Consider the following 20,971-nt stretch of genomic DNA (forward strand, 5'->3'; position numbering starts at 1 on the left):
AATGATGTATATGTGCTAGAACATACATCAAATGCACCACATAATGAGTCATGTGCGCTAGACAACTACTCAAATGTGTTATTACAGTGGACAGATGCTCTAAAACATGAGGTATATGCGCTAGAAAATGAGGTATATGCGCTAGACCGAGGAAATGCATGTTCAAAAATTCCTGTGTGTGAACCTACGGAAAAAAATTTAGAAACGTCTAAAAATGGGATTGAGCCCCACGGTGGGCGCAAAAAATGTATGCTTGGAAAAGTGGAATCCTGCGAATGAGAAACAATTCAAGCACACCAATGAACATTATATTAGAGGTTATAATCATAAACAAGTTAGTGAAATAAGATCTCTAAAGTCATCTCATTATTCTCTATCTCCAAGGATCCTTCAAATCAAGGTGGCTCTCAGCTTGGAAGAACACTTGATCTCTAGGATGACTACCTAAAGAATGAGGGATATTTCATAAAAGATCTAAATGTAAATGCAACTAAGATATTAGCATGTGAATGAATATTAAAACTAAAAAATGATATGGTGCAAGATGTTGAGATTGATATGAAACTAAACTAGCATGAAAATGATATTAAGATGAAGCTAAAATGATATGCTATCCCAATATGATGATTCTATGATTACTAAGATGTGATAAAGAAACTAATATGCTATTAAAATGTGATCTCTGTCTAAAATGCTTAAGCTTATGAGAGAGGCAAATGTAAATTATTGATAACCTGGATGCATAAAAACTTGGATTCTTAAAATAGAGGAAATGGAGCTCTATTTATAGAAGAAATGGCCAAATGAAGGGTTAAGATTGAGTAATCTTAACAAGGGTCAGGATTGAAAGCTATTCAATCCTTGTGAGGCTTTCAATCCAATCCTTGGTTGACAAATGTCACCCTGAGGAGGCTTGAGAGGAGATGAAAGAGGCATTCAATGCTTGAGAAGACATGGCGGTTACCTTAGGAGGTAAGGTTATGGTTGAGTTACTGGATAACCAGTGGATAAAGCTTTTACCCAAAGGGTAAACTATTGTGCAAGGGTTAAAAGGATAACTAGGGTCAAAGCCATGAGCGCTTGATGAGACCCCTGGGTTAGATGAGGGTTGCGTTAGAGAGAAAGTCTTTAATCATGTGGTAAGGTTGAGTTAACCATTAATGGTTTGGGAGACTTTGAGGGTTAACTTGTTGGAGACATCAAGCCTTCAATGCATTTAAAAGACTTTGAGGCTTTTGTGAGAAGTGACCTTCTCTTAATGAATGTGTAAATGAATAAGGGTGGATTAGGCTAATTAGGAGGATTAGAAGAATCTAGAAGGTTCTAGAAGAGGTTTAGTCATGAATTTAGGAGAATGCAAGTGGAAGATATTAAGATTTTAATTGAAATAAAATGTTTTATTTCAACTAAAAATGGATGCAACTTGCATTTGTAGGAAAGTGCAAGTTGGGGGGGTGGTTATAAATAAATTTGATTTATTTATATACAAGTAATGATTTTAATTAAATATAAATTCAATTAAAATGTTGAAAGAGAATTTAATTAAATAAACATAATTTATTCAATTAATGGAAGAAGGAGGATTTAATCAAATGTTGTATTTAATTAATCGCTAGATAGAAGAAAATGGGATATTAATTAAACCTTAGTTTAACTAATAGGTGAATAAGAAATAATTAAACAAATAAAATTCATTTAATTAGATGCGCAAGTTTTAGGCGTCTACAACACCCATTTTGCTTCTTTCTAGTGACACATTTTTGGTTCTTGCATGAATCTTGATAGATAATTAACATTAAAACTAATATTTGGTCTGGTATAAGTCAAGTAAATCAAACCTTCAATCATTTGTCGGTAAAGTGTTGCATTCACCCGAGGAGATGTATCAAATGTAGATAGTTGCAAACCTGATTCCATAGGTGTAGACATGGGTTTGGAACCTATCATTCTGAATATCTCAAGTAGCCTTTTGGCATATTTCCTTTGTGACACAAAGATATGGTGATTTGTTTGCCATACCTCTAAACCTAGACAATAGTGCAATAGCCCGAGATTTGTCATATCAAAAGCCTTCTTGAGATTATTCTTGGTTGTTTCAACCATTACTTCTGAGTTGCATGTGATAACCAAGTCATCAACATATACATTAATGATCACAATATCCCCCCCTTGATCCTTAAGGTAGAGGTTTGGATCATGTGGATGCCTAGTGAAACTATGTTTTAGCAAATGCTCGTCAATTATGATATACCATGCTCTAGGAGCCTGGTTGAGACCATATACGGACTTGATTATCTTGCACACCTTTTCTTCTTTACCAAGTGCAACATATCCATCTAGTTGGGTCATATAGATCTCTTTCTTAAGGTCTCCATTAAGAAAGACACTTTTTACATCCACTTAGTATAATTTCTTTCCAAATTGAGCATCTAAATTAAACATCATTTTAATTATTTTTATCTTTGCTATCGGAGCAAATGTTTCCTCATAGTCTATCCCTTCTTTCTGGGCATAACCCTTGGCTACAAGTCTAGCATTATTTTTATCTTCACTACCATCTACTTTGTACTTAGTTTTAAAAATCCATTTACAACCAATTGCTTTCTTACCAGGTGGTAGATCAACAAACTCCCAAGTGTTGTTTTTTATCAAAGATTGATACTTTGCATCCATAGCCTCTTTCCAAGGCTTTGATTCTAGTGCTTCCCGAACATTAGATGGCTCAAAAATTTTAGCAACTGTAGTCATTAAAGCTAATTTTACCTCATTACGAGCCATGCTACGAGTCCTTGGACCTGAAGTGGAAGTGTCTGGGACTCCATCTAGCTTTGCATCTCGAATGGTACTAGTATACCACTTCGGTAAAGGTTTTGTAACATTGGTGGGTGTTGATTGACTATCAACATGCCCATCATTTTTACCATCCATGTTGAATATATGAGCACTATTTGAAGTAGGTGATGATGCGGGAGGAGAACTTGCATCATTTTTCTCATAAAAAATTACATCCCTACTAATATATATCTTCTTTGCATTAGGATCCATAAGGCAATATGCCTTAGATTTAGTACTATATCCAAGAAGAATACATTGCAGTGATTTTTCATCTAACTTCTTCCTTTTTTGTTTAGGAATATGGATATAGGCAGTGCATCCAAAAACATGAAGATGTGAGATATAAGGCTTTACCCCCATCCATGCTTCTTCTAGAGTAATGCCATCAGGGGCTTTTGTTGGTGCATGATTCAAAAGATAAATTATCGTGTGAATAGATTCAACCCAATATGCATTCTCTAGTTGAGAGTATTTCAACATGCTTAGACCATCTCTATGATGATGCGGTTTCTCTATTCTACAACACCATTTTGTTGAGGTGTATGCTATAGCCAGTTGACATTAGATCCCATTTTCCTGTAGATATGTGGAGAAATATGTGCTGGTGTATTCCCCTACTCTATCTAAGCAGAGGGTATGAATACAATGATTCATAGCTTTCTCCACCTGAGTACGGAACTCTTTGAAATAGGAAAGAGCTTCATATTTATGCTACAAGCAATATACCCACATTTTCCTTATATGATCATCAACAAAAAGTTGGAAGTACCTGTATCCATTGTGACTAGGTGGCATGGGACCACATAGATCGGTATGCACCGGCTGCAAAGGTTGGCTTGCACGATGCTCACTGGGATAGAAGGGTGCTCTATGTTGTTTTCCATCAATACAACAAAACAAACAAGTGACAAAATCCTTTTGACCATGCTTTTTTGACTAAATTTTAGCAAGTAACTAGTGCTTAAATGACCAAATCTATGATGCCAAAGTAGAGAAAGATCATTTTCCTTAGTCACTAAGGCTTGATTATTAGCAGTTGTATCAAGCCTAAACATTTTGCCAATCTTAGTAGCACTGGCAATAATCTTGTCATTTTTAGGCTTATCTTTGATAAGACAAATCTTTTTATCATGATTGCTATCAAACTCAATCCTAAGGTTGTGGTCAAGAAATTGATTAACAAAAAGGAGATTTTTGGTAAGTCTTGGCACATACCAGACATTAGTAAGCCTACAATGATTGATGCCAAACTTCAAAGAGATGTCACCAATACCTTTGATTTCATGGGTGGTATAATCTCCAAGAGTGACTGTACCATGACCAGGGTGTCAATGTGAGAAACCACTCCTTTTATCCAGTCATGTGCTTTATAGCACCAGAGTCCACATACCATATTGAGGTTGATTGCAAACGATCTTCTGAAGTGTGGGCTGATAACACATATTCCTCATCGGGAGAATCTTCTATTTAAGCAACATTGCTTTGTTGTTTCCGCTTGTTCTTCCGCTCCCATTGTGGTGTGCCACTTGGAAATGGCTTCTTTTGATGTGATTTGTTGGATGATCCTTTGTTGAAGGAGTTGTACCATTCACATCATGTCCAAATCATTCACATATTGGACATTTTTTTTGAGGTCTAGATGAATTACCAAATTTGGGAGGCCCAGTGAACTGCTTCATAGGCTTCTTACCTTTATGACGTGTAGTCATGGCATGATCATCCTGATCATGTTCTTGGCTGATAGATTCTTCATTTTGGAGAAGATTTACTAGCTTCTCGATTGTGGGGGTCATCTTAGTGACATTCAAAGTTGTCACAAAGACCTTGTATCTGGATAGTAGTTCCCCTAGAACAATAGGCACCAAGACTGCATCAATACTTGTAAGGAAGCTTTGAACTCTGCAATCCTTTTGAGAAAGGATTCCAACTGTTCTCCATTCTTCATCTTTATGGTTTGTAGTTGACTCTGCAAATTTAGGATCTGATTCTGATTCTTCGCCTCATACATCGTCTTGAGCTTGTCCCATGCATCTTTGGCTATTGATGAGTCACGAATGGAGGGTCGAACATCATCAGACACACTAAACTTCTCCTTCTGGGCGACTGAATTTGAACTCACGTTGTTATAATAGATAATTAAGCCACAACAACTATAGTTTACATGGGCAAAAGTATGAAGTTGTGTCGCACTTGGGGCTAATTGGGGGTAGTCGATCACTAGCGTGGTGCCTAAATGGCACCAAGTGTTTGGTCGAATTGAGTTTGGCTGAACTTAGTTCGGCCAGACTATTGTCTACATTATCCCAATTTTTGTGAGTGCTTGACCTTAGCATTTTTCAAAACAATTCAAAATCATTCGGCCAAACTCAGTCCGATCGGATTGAGTTCGACCGGACTCATCTATGTGGTAGCCAAATCACCTATTTTGTCTGTATTTCTAAAACTTTTCACTTCTGCTCAATTTTTCTTCAAGCAATATATTTTCTTACAAAAATAAAAAACACCCTTTTGTAGAGCTCGAAGTCATGAATCTAGACATATAATTTTTTTAGTATTTTGATTAATTTTAATATTTTTTATTAATTCAACGTTGCGAGTAGGTTTTTTAAGTTAAAAAAGGAGTTGATTAGAAATTAAAAAAATAAAATAAAATGATATTAAATAAATTTAAAAAATATATTTTTCACTAGATGAGAGAACCTTCTCTTAAAGGGTATAATTTTTTTTTTGATAATCATAAATTTAGTAGACAAAAGGTGATGTCGAATGAAAACTACCAAATTTAGCTATGTTGGACTTTAAAATAATATTATAAGAAAAATATACATCAAAATTTAATTTAATTTTTTTTAACACTGCATATATACGTCCTCTATTTGGAAAATTAAAATCCTCAAAAAACAAGTTCATTTTCGTTTGGTGACGGCGACTAGAACCCTTGATTTTCCACATTTTTCAACAATAAAAAATCTCTTTAAATATATAAACAAATGTCAAATTTTAAAAAATAATATAAAAAAATAACAGACATAAATTTCATTAATATTTCTATATTTGATTAGTTTACATCATTTTGAAATTCAATTAAGAAATGTCACTTTTATGCGGTCGAAGTTAAACAATTTTAGTTGTGTTGGCCACTTCCTTTATAAAAGTGTGACACAACATTGGGCTTTTACCCACATGGTACATAATTAAACCATCTCCTTAAAAAAAACCTTTGATAGACTTTTATTCCAAAACCAAAACCATGGAAACTTAGACTCTATAATAATACCTCCTATAGTGCAAGCTTCGAGGGAAACATTGATTACTTCACTGGTTTCATCATGGAAATAGAAGAATCTAATTCTCTTCTCCTGATCTTAGAGATTGACCACTACTCCCATCATCTATGTTTTGTGTTAGACTTTGTAGATTGAGATGGCATCGACAAAGTATATGTAGAAGATGCAACAACACAATCATTATCACAATATGTGGCACACATATCTCACTAATGCAATCACCATGGATACTCCCTATTGCTTCAGACGTTCAAGCAGATATGGGCGATTAGTAGGGGTAGCAGTTTACGCCTCGAATGACAGTTTTTATTATCCCGGTCGATGAGAATTCAACGCTCGAGGAAGCTCTGTGTGCCCTGATCAAATGACATAACCCTTTGCCAACGTGAATATGCCAGAATGATTTTTCACAAGGACCAATGCTTTAGTCAATACATGGTGGCAACAAACAATAGTCATATTTCTGATCATAAAAATAAAATATCTCGCTAATGAAGCCTCCAATTTGAAAAATGAAAGATGCTCAGACAGAAATATGAAGGAATGAATATGACCTCTGCAAATTGTAAATGTCGTGTCAAGGGCAATAGATGACCCACAACAAAAAGATCTTGTGATCACTAATTCTCATGATATATTCCTATTCCTGCTCTGATACCATATTACCATTTTGCAGAGCAATCGAATGAGTAAATTTCATTATAATAGGGTTTTATATACAACTAATTATGGTGAACAGAGTGCATTGAATATCACTCACAGTTTTAACAAACAATAACAAATATCCTAAAAAGATCTAACAAACTAACTCGTTTATCAATAGACTCTAACAAATGAAACAAACAAGCCTACACAGGAATGATGGAATATCCAATAGTCATTTATAGATGTGTTGCAAAAAATGACTAGAATTTAGTCATTTTTAGTTGTGGTGACTAAAATTTTTAGTCACGTATGTTAGGCCCAATATGGAAAGCTAATGTACTGAGAGGGGAGGGGTGAATCAGTACTCCAAAACTTTTCTTCAATAATAACCTTACTGTTATGCATAAACAAAATAGTGCAGTAACATAAAATAAAGTTAAAACAAACAGATAACAATCATACATGATTCACTCGATAACACATATATTTTGGTCACGCAGAAACTCTTGGTTAGAGAGAAAAACTGCGGTGGGGATGGCACCCACAACTTCACTAATGCAATAATAAAGATTGCTCGGTTAGAGCTACATTTAGCTATTTCTGATAGCTTACCTTGTTAGGAGTAACAAGATCTGTTAGATCTACCTTACGAAAGGATTTCACAACACTATATAAATGCTGCACCTGGTTAGAGGATTTACAATTTATAGACTTGGTTAGAGTCTTTTACCCTGTTAAAGGTATCTCTTTCAACTTCAAAATATTACAATAAGACTTTACAAATATATGCAACTTTACATCTGAAATGTTATAGCAGATTCTATGTGCTCAGAATAAGATTACCTAGCTTGTAGCATACCTGGGTAACCCATATTGTAACTCGGTAAACCCTTCTATTTACTCTATTCTTCGACTGTTCACTAATAACCTTCTCGGTGACCTCTCTGTGTCTCTGTAACAGTCTTCCTTCTTACATACACACACATACATACATTTCTCTCTTCCCATGTTGTATAAATAGATCTCTTACAGCGGTGATCTAATTCATTACTTCGATCTTTACAAAAAGATTCCTCGAATGGATAACTAAACAAAATATTTCATTGGTTAGATTGACCTTGCAATCATACATAATCTTCTAGTGCAATTTCCAATGTAATAACAGTTAGATGTGCCTTTATCTTGTAACACGTTTTCATGTGCATGTCCAGGTTCAATGTATCTGGTAAAACGTTTCACTCGATGAATATCAACTCGGTGAGTTAACTTTACTGCTCGGTAGCCATGAAACAATACTCGGTAAACAGCTCGGTGAATACTGTGTTCTGTGACTGCTTTCTTCTGTAACCGACTAGATTGTTCATACCGACTTCTTTGTGTGTACCGACTGCATGATTCGATAATACTAACCGACTAGAATATATAGTATGACTTTGAATATAAACTAATGGCAATTTGATAAGTAGTAACAATCTCCCCTTTTGACATTAGTTGAGATGTTTGACAAAAACTACTTTCAAAGTCATAACTCAAAAACTATATACTTGCAAAATGACTACACTTGACAATATATACAATAGTCAATGAAATAGTATATGCAGATATACTCCCCTTATCATTATTTTGTACATAACTCTGAATTGTGCATGTTCAATTCTGTTCGGTGCTTGTGTGCTCTGAATGCTCTGTATATTCTGCTCGGTATACTCCCCTTGTGTACAATACTCAAAACTATGTTACCAAAATTGTATCACTCTCCAAATATAGTATTACTCCCCCTTTGCCGGGTATTACTTTCCTCTATGTAGTATTATAATATTACTCCCCCTTTTTGACAAACATCAAAAAACTTAATTTCCATCCGGAGGCGGTAACTGATCAAAAATAGACTTATACTTGGTTTGGGCATCGATGAGGGCAATTGAGAGTGAATCCTTTACACTTTCCATTAATGAATTGTGTGCTTGAATATCAGCTAAGAGTGATATTAAGCCATCAAGAGTGCTTCCCTCTTATGTAGTTGATAGGCGTGTAGCTCTGTTGAACTGTTCCTATACTGATGAGAGATGAGGAAGGAATAATGTCTGAAGGGTCATTATGTCCATCCTGATTTTATGCTCTTCATTCCTGAGTTCTAACTATTGAGCCATGAGTTGTTGAAGCTTTGTATTAAAATTCTGAACTGAATTAGGCTCGGTGGTCAACTTAGTTGAGAGATCAGTGATCTCTTTCTCAATTGCATCAGTTTTATTTTTGATATCTTTAATGAATAAAGAAAATGTACACAGTTTCTGGAATAAATAAAGAATATGCTTGAGTTGAGGGGACAACTCAACAATGAATTTGACAAGCTTTACTTTTCCTATAGCGAGAGCTTTTTGTACCTCTTCAATCATTTTTGTTGTAAGCTCTTTATCCTTTAGCTTGCTTAAGTACTCAGATGCAACAACTCCAGATGTTTCTATTTGAGTAAGGAGTTCATCCAGTTGAATGTAGATGGCTACATCGGTTGACACTGTTGCTAAAGGTAGCATTTCTGTTAGAAGTGTCTTAACCTTCTGAAGTACTTTATTCTTCTTTTGTATGGCCAATTGCTTCTCCTGTTCGGCCTTTGCTTTGCACAGTTCACCGAATTCAGTGAGTGCTTGCCCTTTCAATTTGGAGATGTCTACATTGGGCAACACTATCGGTTTAGACAAGTCAAATTTGAAACTATGCTTTCTCACCTTCCTTTCTTTTCCTTTGGTCGATTGCACTAAGACAAGTGCTTGTGAGGCTTGCTGACCCTCGGTAGGTTGCTCGGTAGATGCAACACTTTGGTCGGTTCCTATAGCCGTTGTAGTGTCCTTGGGTGTCTCGGTGCTAGGGGTCTCAGCTGTAACATTTGCAGTGCTCGACGGTGCTTGAGACATCTGATCTTTGGTTGTATCTTCTGCTGCTTCAGACTTGGTACCTTCGGTGCCTTGCTCTATGTCCTTGGGAGCTTCGGTTGAGATAGGTGGCTTCACCGGCGGATAAGGCTGAACTTGTTCTAAAATAGATTCACTAGATACAAGTTTTGCATAGGTAGTGCCTTCAATCATTTCCTACTCCGGTGCTATTTCATCCATTACATCTTCATCAATTTGAATAGTGTCAGCCGGGTTTGGACCTTGCTCGGTGACATCAACAATTTCAATTTGAGATTGTTCACCGACATCCTTTTGTTTGAAGATCTCCTGCCATTTGGCTTTTGTCTCATTCTCCACATCTATGTATAGCCCATTCATCAATTTTAAGGCTCTTTGTTTGACAAGAAATTTAGAATTGTATGTGGTCAAATGCTCCTTGATTTTTGCTATAGACATCAGGAAATAGATGGACTAGACTTCTTTCTCTTATTTGTTTCTCTAAGTCCATTGCATATTTCCATCTGTTATCAATATGTAAGTATAATTCACTCGGAAGTGACTTTGCTAGTTCTAATGGAGCTAGCCGAAACTTTAGAAGTGTACAGATGACAACTTCTTCAATTTGTCGCTTCTCATCATTATTCCTAGTCTCATACTTAACATATCTAAATCCTGCAAATCCACTGTATTCTTTAAGATTGGCACAAAAAATTTCAACACTATGAACATTTACCTTTTTGCTTTTCACGATCTGAAATTTATTTGCATCATCAGATTCTGTATCACTCGACTCTTTTGCCAAAATGAGTCTCCGAGTAGATTTCTTATAGGTCTTGGTTAACTTGGGTGCAGTAACACTCTTTTGTTTCTTACTCAGTGATGCAGCTGATGCTCTAGTGTTGGGTCTCTTTGTTGGTGGAGTCGGTAGGGCCTTTGAAATGTCCTGTTTCTTTCTTTTCATAACTTTACCCTTAGGCAACTCTATACTTAACGTTATTGCTGCCTCTTGAGCTTCTAATTCCTCTTCGGTAATGGCAAGGTTGCCTTTGACAGGTGTAGAGGAGGATTTGTCTCTGAATTTCTTAGATAAAACCTTTATCATTTTTGTAGCTTTTCTTGTAGCCTTAGGTACTACAATGCTCATCTTTACTTTTTCCTTCACCTCTTCATATGTTCCATATCTTAGTTCGGTTGCATGCCTTGGCAATGATAAATAGGCATCAATTTGCTGTTGTGTTATATCATAATCAATCTCATAACCCATTAGTTGCAACGATTGAGTCCTCGGTTCAACAACATTCACATAACAATAATCAGTGTCTACCTCAAAACATATATTATCCTTATATTTTTCTACCAGTTGTGGTGGAATCCCGTACCTGTTGTGCATTTTCTCTTGGAACTTGCTGAAGTAATCATCCATGATATCATTAAAGTTATCACCTAACTTCTTGATGAAGTCATTGATCTGATGGGTGATAGGTTGGTGTAGCTCCCATACTACTTTACCGACTGAGGGAAAGAACTTCTCAAAGTAGTAAAACATGCATACAAGAAGTGAACCAAACTTTAGTGTATTTGTCGAGTTGTTCTTCTTCGGCTTCCTTATTGTGTTCAGGTTCTCAAACAAGTTCTTTAGTAGTACTTCACATAAATCTACTTTCATTCCCTTCTTCACTATTTTGTATGCCAAGTCAACTGTAGCACATGGTACACTGTTTTCCCTTGCAGATTGGAAGAAACAGTAACCAATTACTCTAATTGCAAACTTGAATTCTGCATCAGTGACATTATTCAATTTCAGTCCTCGGTAATCAGATTCTACTTCAGTTAGACTGATTAGCTCTTTTTATGATATCATTTTCTATGCTCATGCATGATCATAGATAGGATACCCGATGATCAGGTGAATGATTTCCTTAGTGATCTTAAACGGTTGCTCTTGTAGCCACATGAAATCATCATGTACTCTACTCAAGACAAACTTAACCCACTGGGGTTTGAACACAAGGGGATAGACTAGGGCTCCAGTTAATCCCTTGATTTTGATATGCTCAAATTTGCTATCTAGTTTGCCATCAGTGCAAAGTTCATCATATGTGTCACTAATCTCGACATGACCGAGTTCCTCAACACGACATTTGGTGAAGAATCTAACATCTTCTACTAACAAGACTCGATCCGGTATGAGTGAAAATGTAGTTTTGTCATCCGGTTCAGAGGCAACTTTAGGAGTTAAAGAATATTTCAGCGAGGGCTTCTCCACATTTTTGACAACTACGGGATCTTGGATCTTGGGCGCCATGGGTAAGATTTGACAAATTATCCTTAGGGTTTACAAACGACTGACGCTTCACACTCGGTAGACAATAGCAATTTGACTAGATCGGAAACCAGCTTAACAATGTGAATAGATTGATGTAAATACCTCGAAATTTGCTCTGAATGAAGTTTGATCACCTTGATTCGCTCTGCTATGCTTCTCGAAAACTTGGTGAATGAAAATGACCGCGAAAACACTTTTAAGCACTCAAAAATACCTTATCGGGCTCTATGCAAGTTAGGTCAAAACATTAAATGCACTCGGTTCACCTTTTATCGATTGACTCCTTTTTTTTTTGTTTTAACCGAGTAACCAAATTTCCTTTATTAACCGACTTGACAGGTTTCCTGTATACACCGACTTGACAGGTTTCCTGTAAAGTATTATAAACTGACTAATTGCATCTTAACTATGCAAATTTTGAATTTTGTACATAATAGAATAGGAACTGTTATGATTTAACCTTTAGAGAATGCAGTCCCTTCATACCTTTTCCTGACTAATTTGAAATAGGTGCACCTAACTAGGTAAGTAAGGTGCTTTCTTCATCTGACATAATTTCCTTCTTTTTCCAAATCATCTTGAATTTTTTTTTTTATCTCTTCAGTGTCTCTTCTAGGTTGATCTCTGCAATCTCCAGCTAAATGTCCAACTTTGTGACAATGAAAACATGCCATACTAGGATTTCTCCGTGATCTTCGGTTGTTTATTCCAAACCTTATAAAACAGTTGGCACTAATATGTCCATATCTTCCACAACATTCGCACCATATCCTTGTATTGTAATCCCATGGTACTGCTGCATATTGTCGGTAAGGATCTGTGTGAGTTCGGTAACCTCTAGTGTTTGCTTGGTGTGGATACCGCATGTAGTTATTTTGCTTAGACTAGCACTTCTCGGTACTATGTCCATATCTATTGCAGTTTCTACAAAACCATTTGAATTTTTCCTTCTGATAGTTGTTAACAGACTTTGTCCTACATTGATTAGATGTGTGACCATATTTATTGTAATTGTAACAATATCCATTGGGCTTAGTGATATTCAGTTGCTTACCTTTTCTAGTTGGCATATGTTGGCAGTATGACCTTGATTTCCACAGTAGTAGCAAATAGGCTTCTTCCTTTTGATGTTATTCCTATTTCCAGCTTGTTTTGATGATTCTTCTCTCTCGGCAGTGTGAATTCCTTTCTCGGTAGATTCTTTTCCTTTGTAATCGAGTCCTCCTTCTTTGTAGGGTCGTCTTGTATTCAGTTGCTCATCCAACATCTTTGATGCTTCATAACTTTTCTCCAATGTTTCTTTGGATTTCTTCTCTGTTTCAAGTTCACCAGTCAACCTTGATACTTCAAGTTTCAATGATTGATTTTCATCATTCTTTAGAATTGCTTCATGATGTGCATAACCTAGTTGATCTGTCATATTTTGTTGAATCCCAGTCAACCTTATGATTTCATCATCCTTATCAGATACTAGAGCTTCAAGTTGTTGTTTCTCTCTTTGTAGATCTCTTGCTTTATCCTCAACTATCCTTAATGCATCTAGATTTTCAGTCATCTGTGTATTGAAATGTTCATGTTCCCTTTTCATTGCTTTTAGTTGATCAACCAATGCTTTGTTCTTTTCTTTCAACATTCCAATCATTTCTTCAGTCTCTTCAGATATACTGTTCTCAAATGATGTCTTGATTTGTTCCACTAACTCTTGAGAATCCTGCAAGTCATCAGATAATCTTCTCCTTACTTTCAGAGATTTTTGCATTTGTCTTTGCATGTCTACAATCACTTGATTTGCATTATCCAGCTCTTCTTGTAGATACACAATCCTCCGAGATTGTTTGTAGCCTTCCATTGATAAGATCTTTCTCTTTAGGTAGTTAAACCCTTTTCCAAGATTCAAGCTCTGATACCAATTGTTAGGCCCAATATGGAAAGCTAATGTACTGAGAGGGGAGGGGTGAATCAGTACTCCAAAACTTTTCTTCAATAATAACCTTACTATTATGCATAAACAGAATAGTGCAGTAACATAAAATAAAGTTAAAACAAACAGATAACAATCATACATGATTCACTCCATAACATATATATTTTGGTCACGCAGAAACTCTTGGTTAGAGAGAAAAACTGCGGTGGGGATGACACCCACAACTTCACTACTGCAATAATAAAGATTGCTCGGTTAGAGCTACATTTAGCTATTTCTGATAGCTTACCCTGTTAGGAGTAACAAGATCTATTGGATCTACCTTACTAAAGGATTTCACAACACTATATAAATGCTGCACCTAGTTAGAGGATTTACAATTTATAGACTTGGTTAGAGTCTTTTACCCTGTTAAAGGTATCTCTTTCAACCTCAAAATATTACAATAAGACTTTACAAATACCTGCAACTTTACATCTAAAATGTTATAGCAGATTCTATGTGCTAAGAATAAGATTACCTAGCTTGTAGCATACCTCGGTAACCCATATTGTAACTCGGTAAACCCTTCTGTTTACTTTGTTCTTCAACTGTTCACTGATAACCTTCTCGGTGACCTCTCTGTGTCTTTGTAACAGTCTTCCTTCTTACATACACACACATACATACATTTCTCTCTTCCCATGCTGTATAAATAGATCTCTTACAACGGTGATCTAATTCATTGCTTCGATCTTTACAAAAAGATTCCTCGAATGGATAACTAAACAAAATATTTCATTGGTTAGATTGACCTTGCAATCATACATAATCTTCTAGTGCAATTTCCAATGTAATAACGGTTAGATGTGCCTCGATCTTGTAACACGTTTTCATGTGCATGTCCAGGTTCAATGTATCTGGTAAAACGTTTCACTCGGTGAATATCAACTCGGTGAGTTAACTTTACTGCTCGGTAGCCATGAAACAATACTCGGTAAACAGCTAAGTGAATACTGTGTTCTGTGACTGCTTTCTTTTGTAACCGACTAGATTGTTCATACCGACTTCTTTGTGTGTACTGACTGCATGATTCGATAATACTAACCGACTAGAATATATAGTATGACTTTGAATATAAACTAATGGCAATTTGATAAGTAGTAACAACGTAATCATTTATTTGCCAAATTCTATGAGTGAACTGTTTCTTAGTACACAATGTAAAATTTTCTTCCATTTTTTATCACCTATCTCTACATTACACTCTCACCTTCAATTACAATAACCTTTGGTTGCAACTCCAACGCCGCCTATATGGTTGTTTCTCATGCTTTGGTGCATCAAAAATCTCATTACATTCAATGGCATGTCAACTCATTATGCCTCAAACATTAATCATACCACTTCATCAAATGACCCTCTTGAAAATCCTCCACCACCCTATCATTTGACCCCTCATTAAATGACAACACCTAATTTGCCAGCGTGTCTGCCACTTTATTTCCATCACCCTTGTGTGAAAAATTTGAAAATGAAGTTTTTGATTAAGATAAAAGGGTTTTACAGGGATCCGAAACCCAAATTCAAACAAAAAAAGATTAAAATAATAACAAACTAGTCCTAAACCAACAACCAAACATGCACAAAAACAAGGGAATCACCCCACAACACCAAACCTAACAGAGACACTAGCAACACAGACAAAAAAAAAACTAACCAATAGAATGAATGAATTTAGAGTTCTTCTCTATAATGTTCTTATTGATTTTCTCGAGCTCTTCCATTATGAATCTCGTGGCACTCCTCTCTTAGTTTTGTTTCTCGTTCTGGTACAAGGTCCAGTTGTAACCTGCATGTCTGCCCCTTGAGAACTTGGATCCATAATCTTCTTTTTCGGCTTGGTAGTTGAAGTCAAGAAAATGATGGAAGTTATTTAATTTAGATCCAATTAATTTAATAATTTTGTTGATCTTCCAATCATGTGCCTCCTATTTGGTACTTACATTTACAATTACTTGTGATTCCCCTTCCATATGTAACTTCAAGATCTTAAGTTTAAGCACCAAGTTTGTAGCAAGAAAAGTTGTTGACGCTCCTACAATATTATCGGTCCCATTCACCAATTTCTAGACACTCAATGCTAATATATTTCCTTTCCAATGTCTAACTACACATCCAACGTTAGATGGCCCAGTGTTTCCTTTGGACACTTTGCCAAAATTTATTTTCGTCCAACCTACTTTTGGATTGATCCATACCACTTCACCTACTTCGTGCTTAGGTGGATAAGTCCACACAGGGTCATAAACAGGCTTGTTGATCTCCATTTTTGGTTAAGGGGTTTCTCTAGTTTTGAGGAGATGTTTGGCCTGGTGAGTTTAGATGGAGCCCAATGGTTTTAGGTTTAATGCAGGCTCCTATTGCTCCTTCCTTGGTCCTTTTTTGTGTCACTCCAATGATAGTGGAGTCTTCTCCTATAGAGATGGAGAATCTTCTTGTGGAAAGGGCCAGGGATTGGTTTTCTCAGCTTCCTTCTTTCTCTTTTCCTACTCCTATTGAGGTGGAGAATGACTTTGTGGGAGTGGTTGGATGTTGTTATATGGAGGCTTTTGCTGCTCTATTTTTGGATAGTGGCTTAGGTTTGGCTCTTTTTAGTGTCAGTTTCTTCCTCTGTTGTCCCTATTGAGGCGGAGATGGGCTTTGCAAGAGAGGTGGGGACTTGTTGTAAAGGGGCTTTTGCTGATTTTTTCCTAGTGGTTATGGAAGCAAATCCACTGTGAAAGTTTGGGGAGCCTGTCAAAACCCTTTGTTGTTGTTCTTCGTCAGGTTCTTAGTTGCTTGGGAAGAGCTAGTGACATCCTTATTTTGAAGGTTATGGGAGCCTTTTCAAAACCCAGTTACCTAGGTGTTTTTGTTATGTTATGTCTTTATTTTACTAGGTCTTAAGGTTATGGGAGCCTTGCCAAAAACCATGGTTTCAGTTTATGGGAGACTGACAAAACCCTTGGTCTATGCTCCTCTCAGCTTGCTTGCTTGATGGTTTCGACCTCTTGTGTCTTTTAGCCAGTTCTTCAATACTTAGATTTTGGTGTTTGGCTGATGGTAGGCTATTGTTAGGACATGTTGTATCTATTTGCAACATTCTGCAAGTGGGTTTTGGATCCCCACAAAATCCATCGTATAAGGTTTCGAGTCCCCTCAAAACATGTTTTACCCTTAATAAAAAAGATATCTACTTTTAGAAAAATCTATGTAAAAGATGTTAGGGATATTGTTTTAGAAAACTTTTTAAAATGTGATATCATTCTAAAGATACAAGAGAGATATTATTCTGTATAAAAAATATTTAGAGAGCATTTTTAAGGTAACTATTCTATTGAATAAGCATATTTAAAAATATTGAAAAAACAATTATTCTTTTCAAAGTGACTATTCTATTAAATAAGTTTGTAAAATGACATCTCTTCATTTTACATAATTTTTTCTTATAGCTTATAAAAAAAAACCCAATTTTTCATTTTGATTTTTATTAATTTTTAATTTTAATGATAACTTCTTCCACCCAAATTTGTTGTAAACGTTGCTGTTGGTAGGAGGTACCTAGAAAAAAATGACAACATTCCACTTGTTTTGGAAAGCGAACGCTATGTCTCTCGTTCATTCCCAACTTAATTTTTTTTTTTATAATAATAATCAAGTTTTAGGGAGTCTTCTTTTGAAGAGCAATGCCAAAAAATAGGATTCCCTATATTGTAAAAAAAAATAGAAAGAAAGAAGGTAAAAGAAAAAGGGTACAGCGAAGAAGTGCGGAGATGGAGGTGCGGAGGAAGTGCGCGTCTTGCAGGCGATTAGATTGTTGGATATAATCCGAAGAAGAGCATGCACACAGACTTTGAAATTCGCTGAAGATTGCCATTCCCATTGCCATTTTCATCCACTTGTCATCGGAATTACCAGGGAACAAAAGAAATGGCTAGCGTAAGCATGCAACAGAGCTGGAGGAAAGCCTACGGTGCTTTGAAGGATACCACCAAAGTTGGTCTCGCCAAGGTTAATAGCGAATACAAGGTCATTTGCCTTTGCCTTTTCCTTTGCGTTTCATTCCGATTCGCTGTTGCCTGTATTTTGATTGAATCGATTTGATTAACAGGAGTTGGACATAGCCGTGGTGAAGGCCACCAATCATGTGGAGTGTCCACCGAAGGATAGACATATCAGAAGTAAGTAATTGCATGGATCTCAGCCAAGCGATCGAGTTTTCTGAGTAGTTAAATCGAAATGATGATGTGTTTTGAAATGCAGAGATCTACATGGCAACTTCTATATCGCGGCCGCGGTCGGATGTGGCTTATTGCATTCATGCCCTTGCCAGACGACTTTCCAAAACTCATAACTGGACGGTATGTTTACTGTACCAAAATCATCTCAGAATCCGCTTATTGAGGATGCTTTCGAATTGAATTGAACACTACCAAGGAGATTGTGAAGGTCTTATATTCATTTTAAATGCTTACGTGCCTTCAGTCATATAGGTCAGCCCAGAGGGCACAAAACTGCACATTATCTATAAATTGAAGAGAATGTTGTTATTACTCCAGGGTCATTTTTCTTACACTTTATTACCATTGCCCTCTCCCATGGATCTACTCAACAATTGCTTAGTTTTATAATTTTCTTTTCAAATTAGAAAAAGGTGGGTGGGTTTTCAAGTTAACAGCCGACCTCAGATGTTGACCAGGCAGCTGGATTGATAATTTCTATTTTAAGAATATTGTAAACTTGCGTGTTTGATAAGCCCCTCTCTTTTATTTACGCGAATTTTCATTTTGAAAAGATTGTGAACTTTTGAGATTGATGAGCCCTTCCCTTTATCATATGCAAGCAAAGTCTGGAAATCTCAACTTGACAAGTCGATGGCTGTGAGCTCAATAACTGTATTTTTAGGATCAACCTTTTGTATGGATGTTTTAGAATTAATTACTGAATGAAAATAAATTCCAGCAGTTGTGCCGATCCAACAGACAAATCAAAGCCTTTTTTCCCGAAACTTCAAAAACCCCAAAGTTTCAGAAACCACCAATCTCAAACTTCAATATGCATAAATTCAATCTAGGTCAATATGCATAAATTCAATCTAGGTATTTTTCATTTCTTTTTCTTTTTTTCTTTTTTCCGTTAGAATTTTATTTATTTATTTATAAATCTATGTAAAAGGTGTAGAAAATTCAAGTATTCAGAACTTGCACATATAAGATCAAGCTTTTTGTGTGGCATGAATTTCTGTAATTATTTAATGATGTGTGTACATTGTTTCTCTTCATGCAGCAACCCCAGATTCAGTTTACTATACGGTGGTTTATAGCATGTGGATAAAACCTTAGGCCTGGAATTTTGTTTTTCTGTTATATAATCTTTCCGTGATTTACTTACTGGCTTCAGCATCATGATTTGCTTTTTCATTTTCAAGTTAGGTGGACTTTTTTGGAACTGTTAGACAAAGCTCAAGGTGTCACTGAAGGATGCAGTGGGATGCGTGCAAATACCAAAAGCTTGCTACCAAGAGGCAATGAGATATTAGGAGTATTGTGTAAAACTTAAACCACAATCTAGTTTCTTGTAATGAACCAGCAGTTAGTCATAGTCAACAGGGAATCAGCTTCATTTTCCTAAGATCAAGGACAAATTAGAAATTCACTTAGGTGCACATAGTTAAATAAACAAATTGAATTCCTAAAACAAAGGGGCACAGAGTTAAGAGTTTCTAAAATAAAGGACAGTTAGCACCTAGTTAGAAGTATCGTTGGGATTTGTTGCACAATGTTAAGTAAATAGATTAAGGTTGATTGCTTCATCAGGAAAGCTCTCTGCCACTATTCCCTACCCTTCCCCATTGAAAGAAGCTGCATAATCATTTCTAAAGGGTCTTTTGGAATGAAGGTGGTTTTCCTTGGAATTGTAAGAAAGGAGTTGATGGATTCCCCACACGAGGGTGGCTTACTGAAGAGCTTGGGCTATTCTATGTATTGGTGATACTAGTACACGTTTAATTTATTATTTTTCCAAGTAGTCTCATAAAGAAAAAATAATTTGCAGATTTGTATGCCAGTTCTCTATTTTGGTCCATATTTGTGTCCTGGCTATAGTTACATTTTCAGGTTCAGCTTTACAACAGTGGTATTAGAGTACTGATCCTACCAACATGAATTTATCTGTTTGACACAATAAAGAAGATGAAGAGCCAGCAAAGACCTAGCAATTATTTGTTGACAGTGTGCTTGACAGTGTGCGGGAAGGTGTACAAGCAATCGTGGAGAGTGTAAGGGACATGTCTTAAGCAATTTAGGAACTGCTTACACCATGCAGTCATCTATCTTGTGGAGCCGAATAATGTCATATGTTTCAGTCCATAACCTGCAAAGGCCAGCCCATGATGCATATCCTCTATCACGTTAGAACCCTGACGAAAAGCTCAGGGCTTTAATGATGATCCCAAAAATTGAAGTTCCAAATTTTGATGTAAGTTGAAATATTTTCCATAAAGTATGGATGCATAAAATAGAAATGTATTTTCAAATGCACCACATTTCTAATATGGAAAAAGTTCAGTTTCCTTTGCTTGATCTTGAAGGGAATGCCTACAAATGGTGACATCACTATGCAGGATGGTGAATGTGATGAATTATTCAAGTGGCAAGAATTCACAGAGTTGATTATTGATGTTCTTACCAAAAAGACCGTGGGTGAAAAGTTTTTGGAACTTTGGAATCTATGTCATGGACAAAGGAGCCTATGGATGAATATTGTATAAAGTTCTGAAGAGTGTGCATGCGAATCTGAGGTATGTCCACTACATGTCTAGTTTCCTTGTTTGTTGATAGACTACAAGAGGATTTGAAAGGTCATGTAAACCTTTGGACACAAGAACTTTGATGAAGCCATCTCACAAGCAAGGTCTTATGAAAAAATATTGAAAGATGACCAAAAGGAAGGTCCCCCTGGCTGCTCCAACGAGACAACATAATCTTCTCAAGGCAGTCACTTCAAAATGAGTTTAAGCATTCTACAGATAGTAGCTTCAATC

At 36.2% G+C, this 20,971-nt stretch overlaps 1 protein-coding gene across 1 annotated transcript in view; it reads left to right on the plus strand.

The window, feature by feature from the left end:
- Nucleotides 1-17,631: 17,631 nt before the first annotated feature.
- The window catches only part of LOC131060880 (putative clathrin assembly protein At2g01600), an 81,960-nt gene continuing 78,620 nt past the window's right edge, over nt 17,632-20,971 (plus strand). Inside the window, exons 1-3 of the mRNA XM_057994298.2 lie at nt 17,632-17,958; nt 18,041-18,110; nt 18,193-18,290. Of these exons, the coding sequence (XP_057850281.1) occupies nt 17,860-17,958; nt 18,041-18,110; nt 18,193-18,290 (267 nt within the window). The 5' untranslated portion in view covers nt 17,632-17,859. The remainder of the gene's footprint in view (nt 17,959-18,040; nt 18,111-18,192; nt 18,291-20,971) is intronic.

This window comes from Cryptomeria japonica, chromosome 5 (genome assembly GCF_030272615.1).
Source record: "Cryptomeria japonica chromosome 5, Sugi_1.0, whole genome shotgun sequence".
In the NCBI taxonomy this organism is placed as follows: Eukaryota; Viridiplantae; Streptophyta; class Pinopsida; order Cupressales; family Cupressaceae; genus Cryptomeria; species Cryptomeria japonica.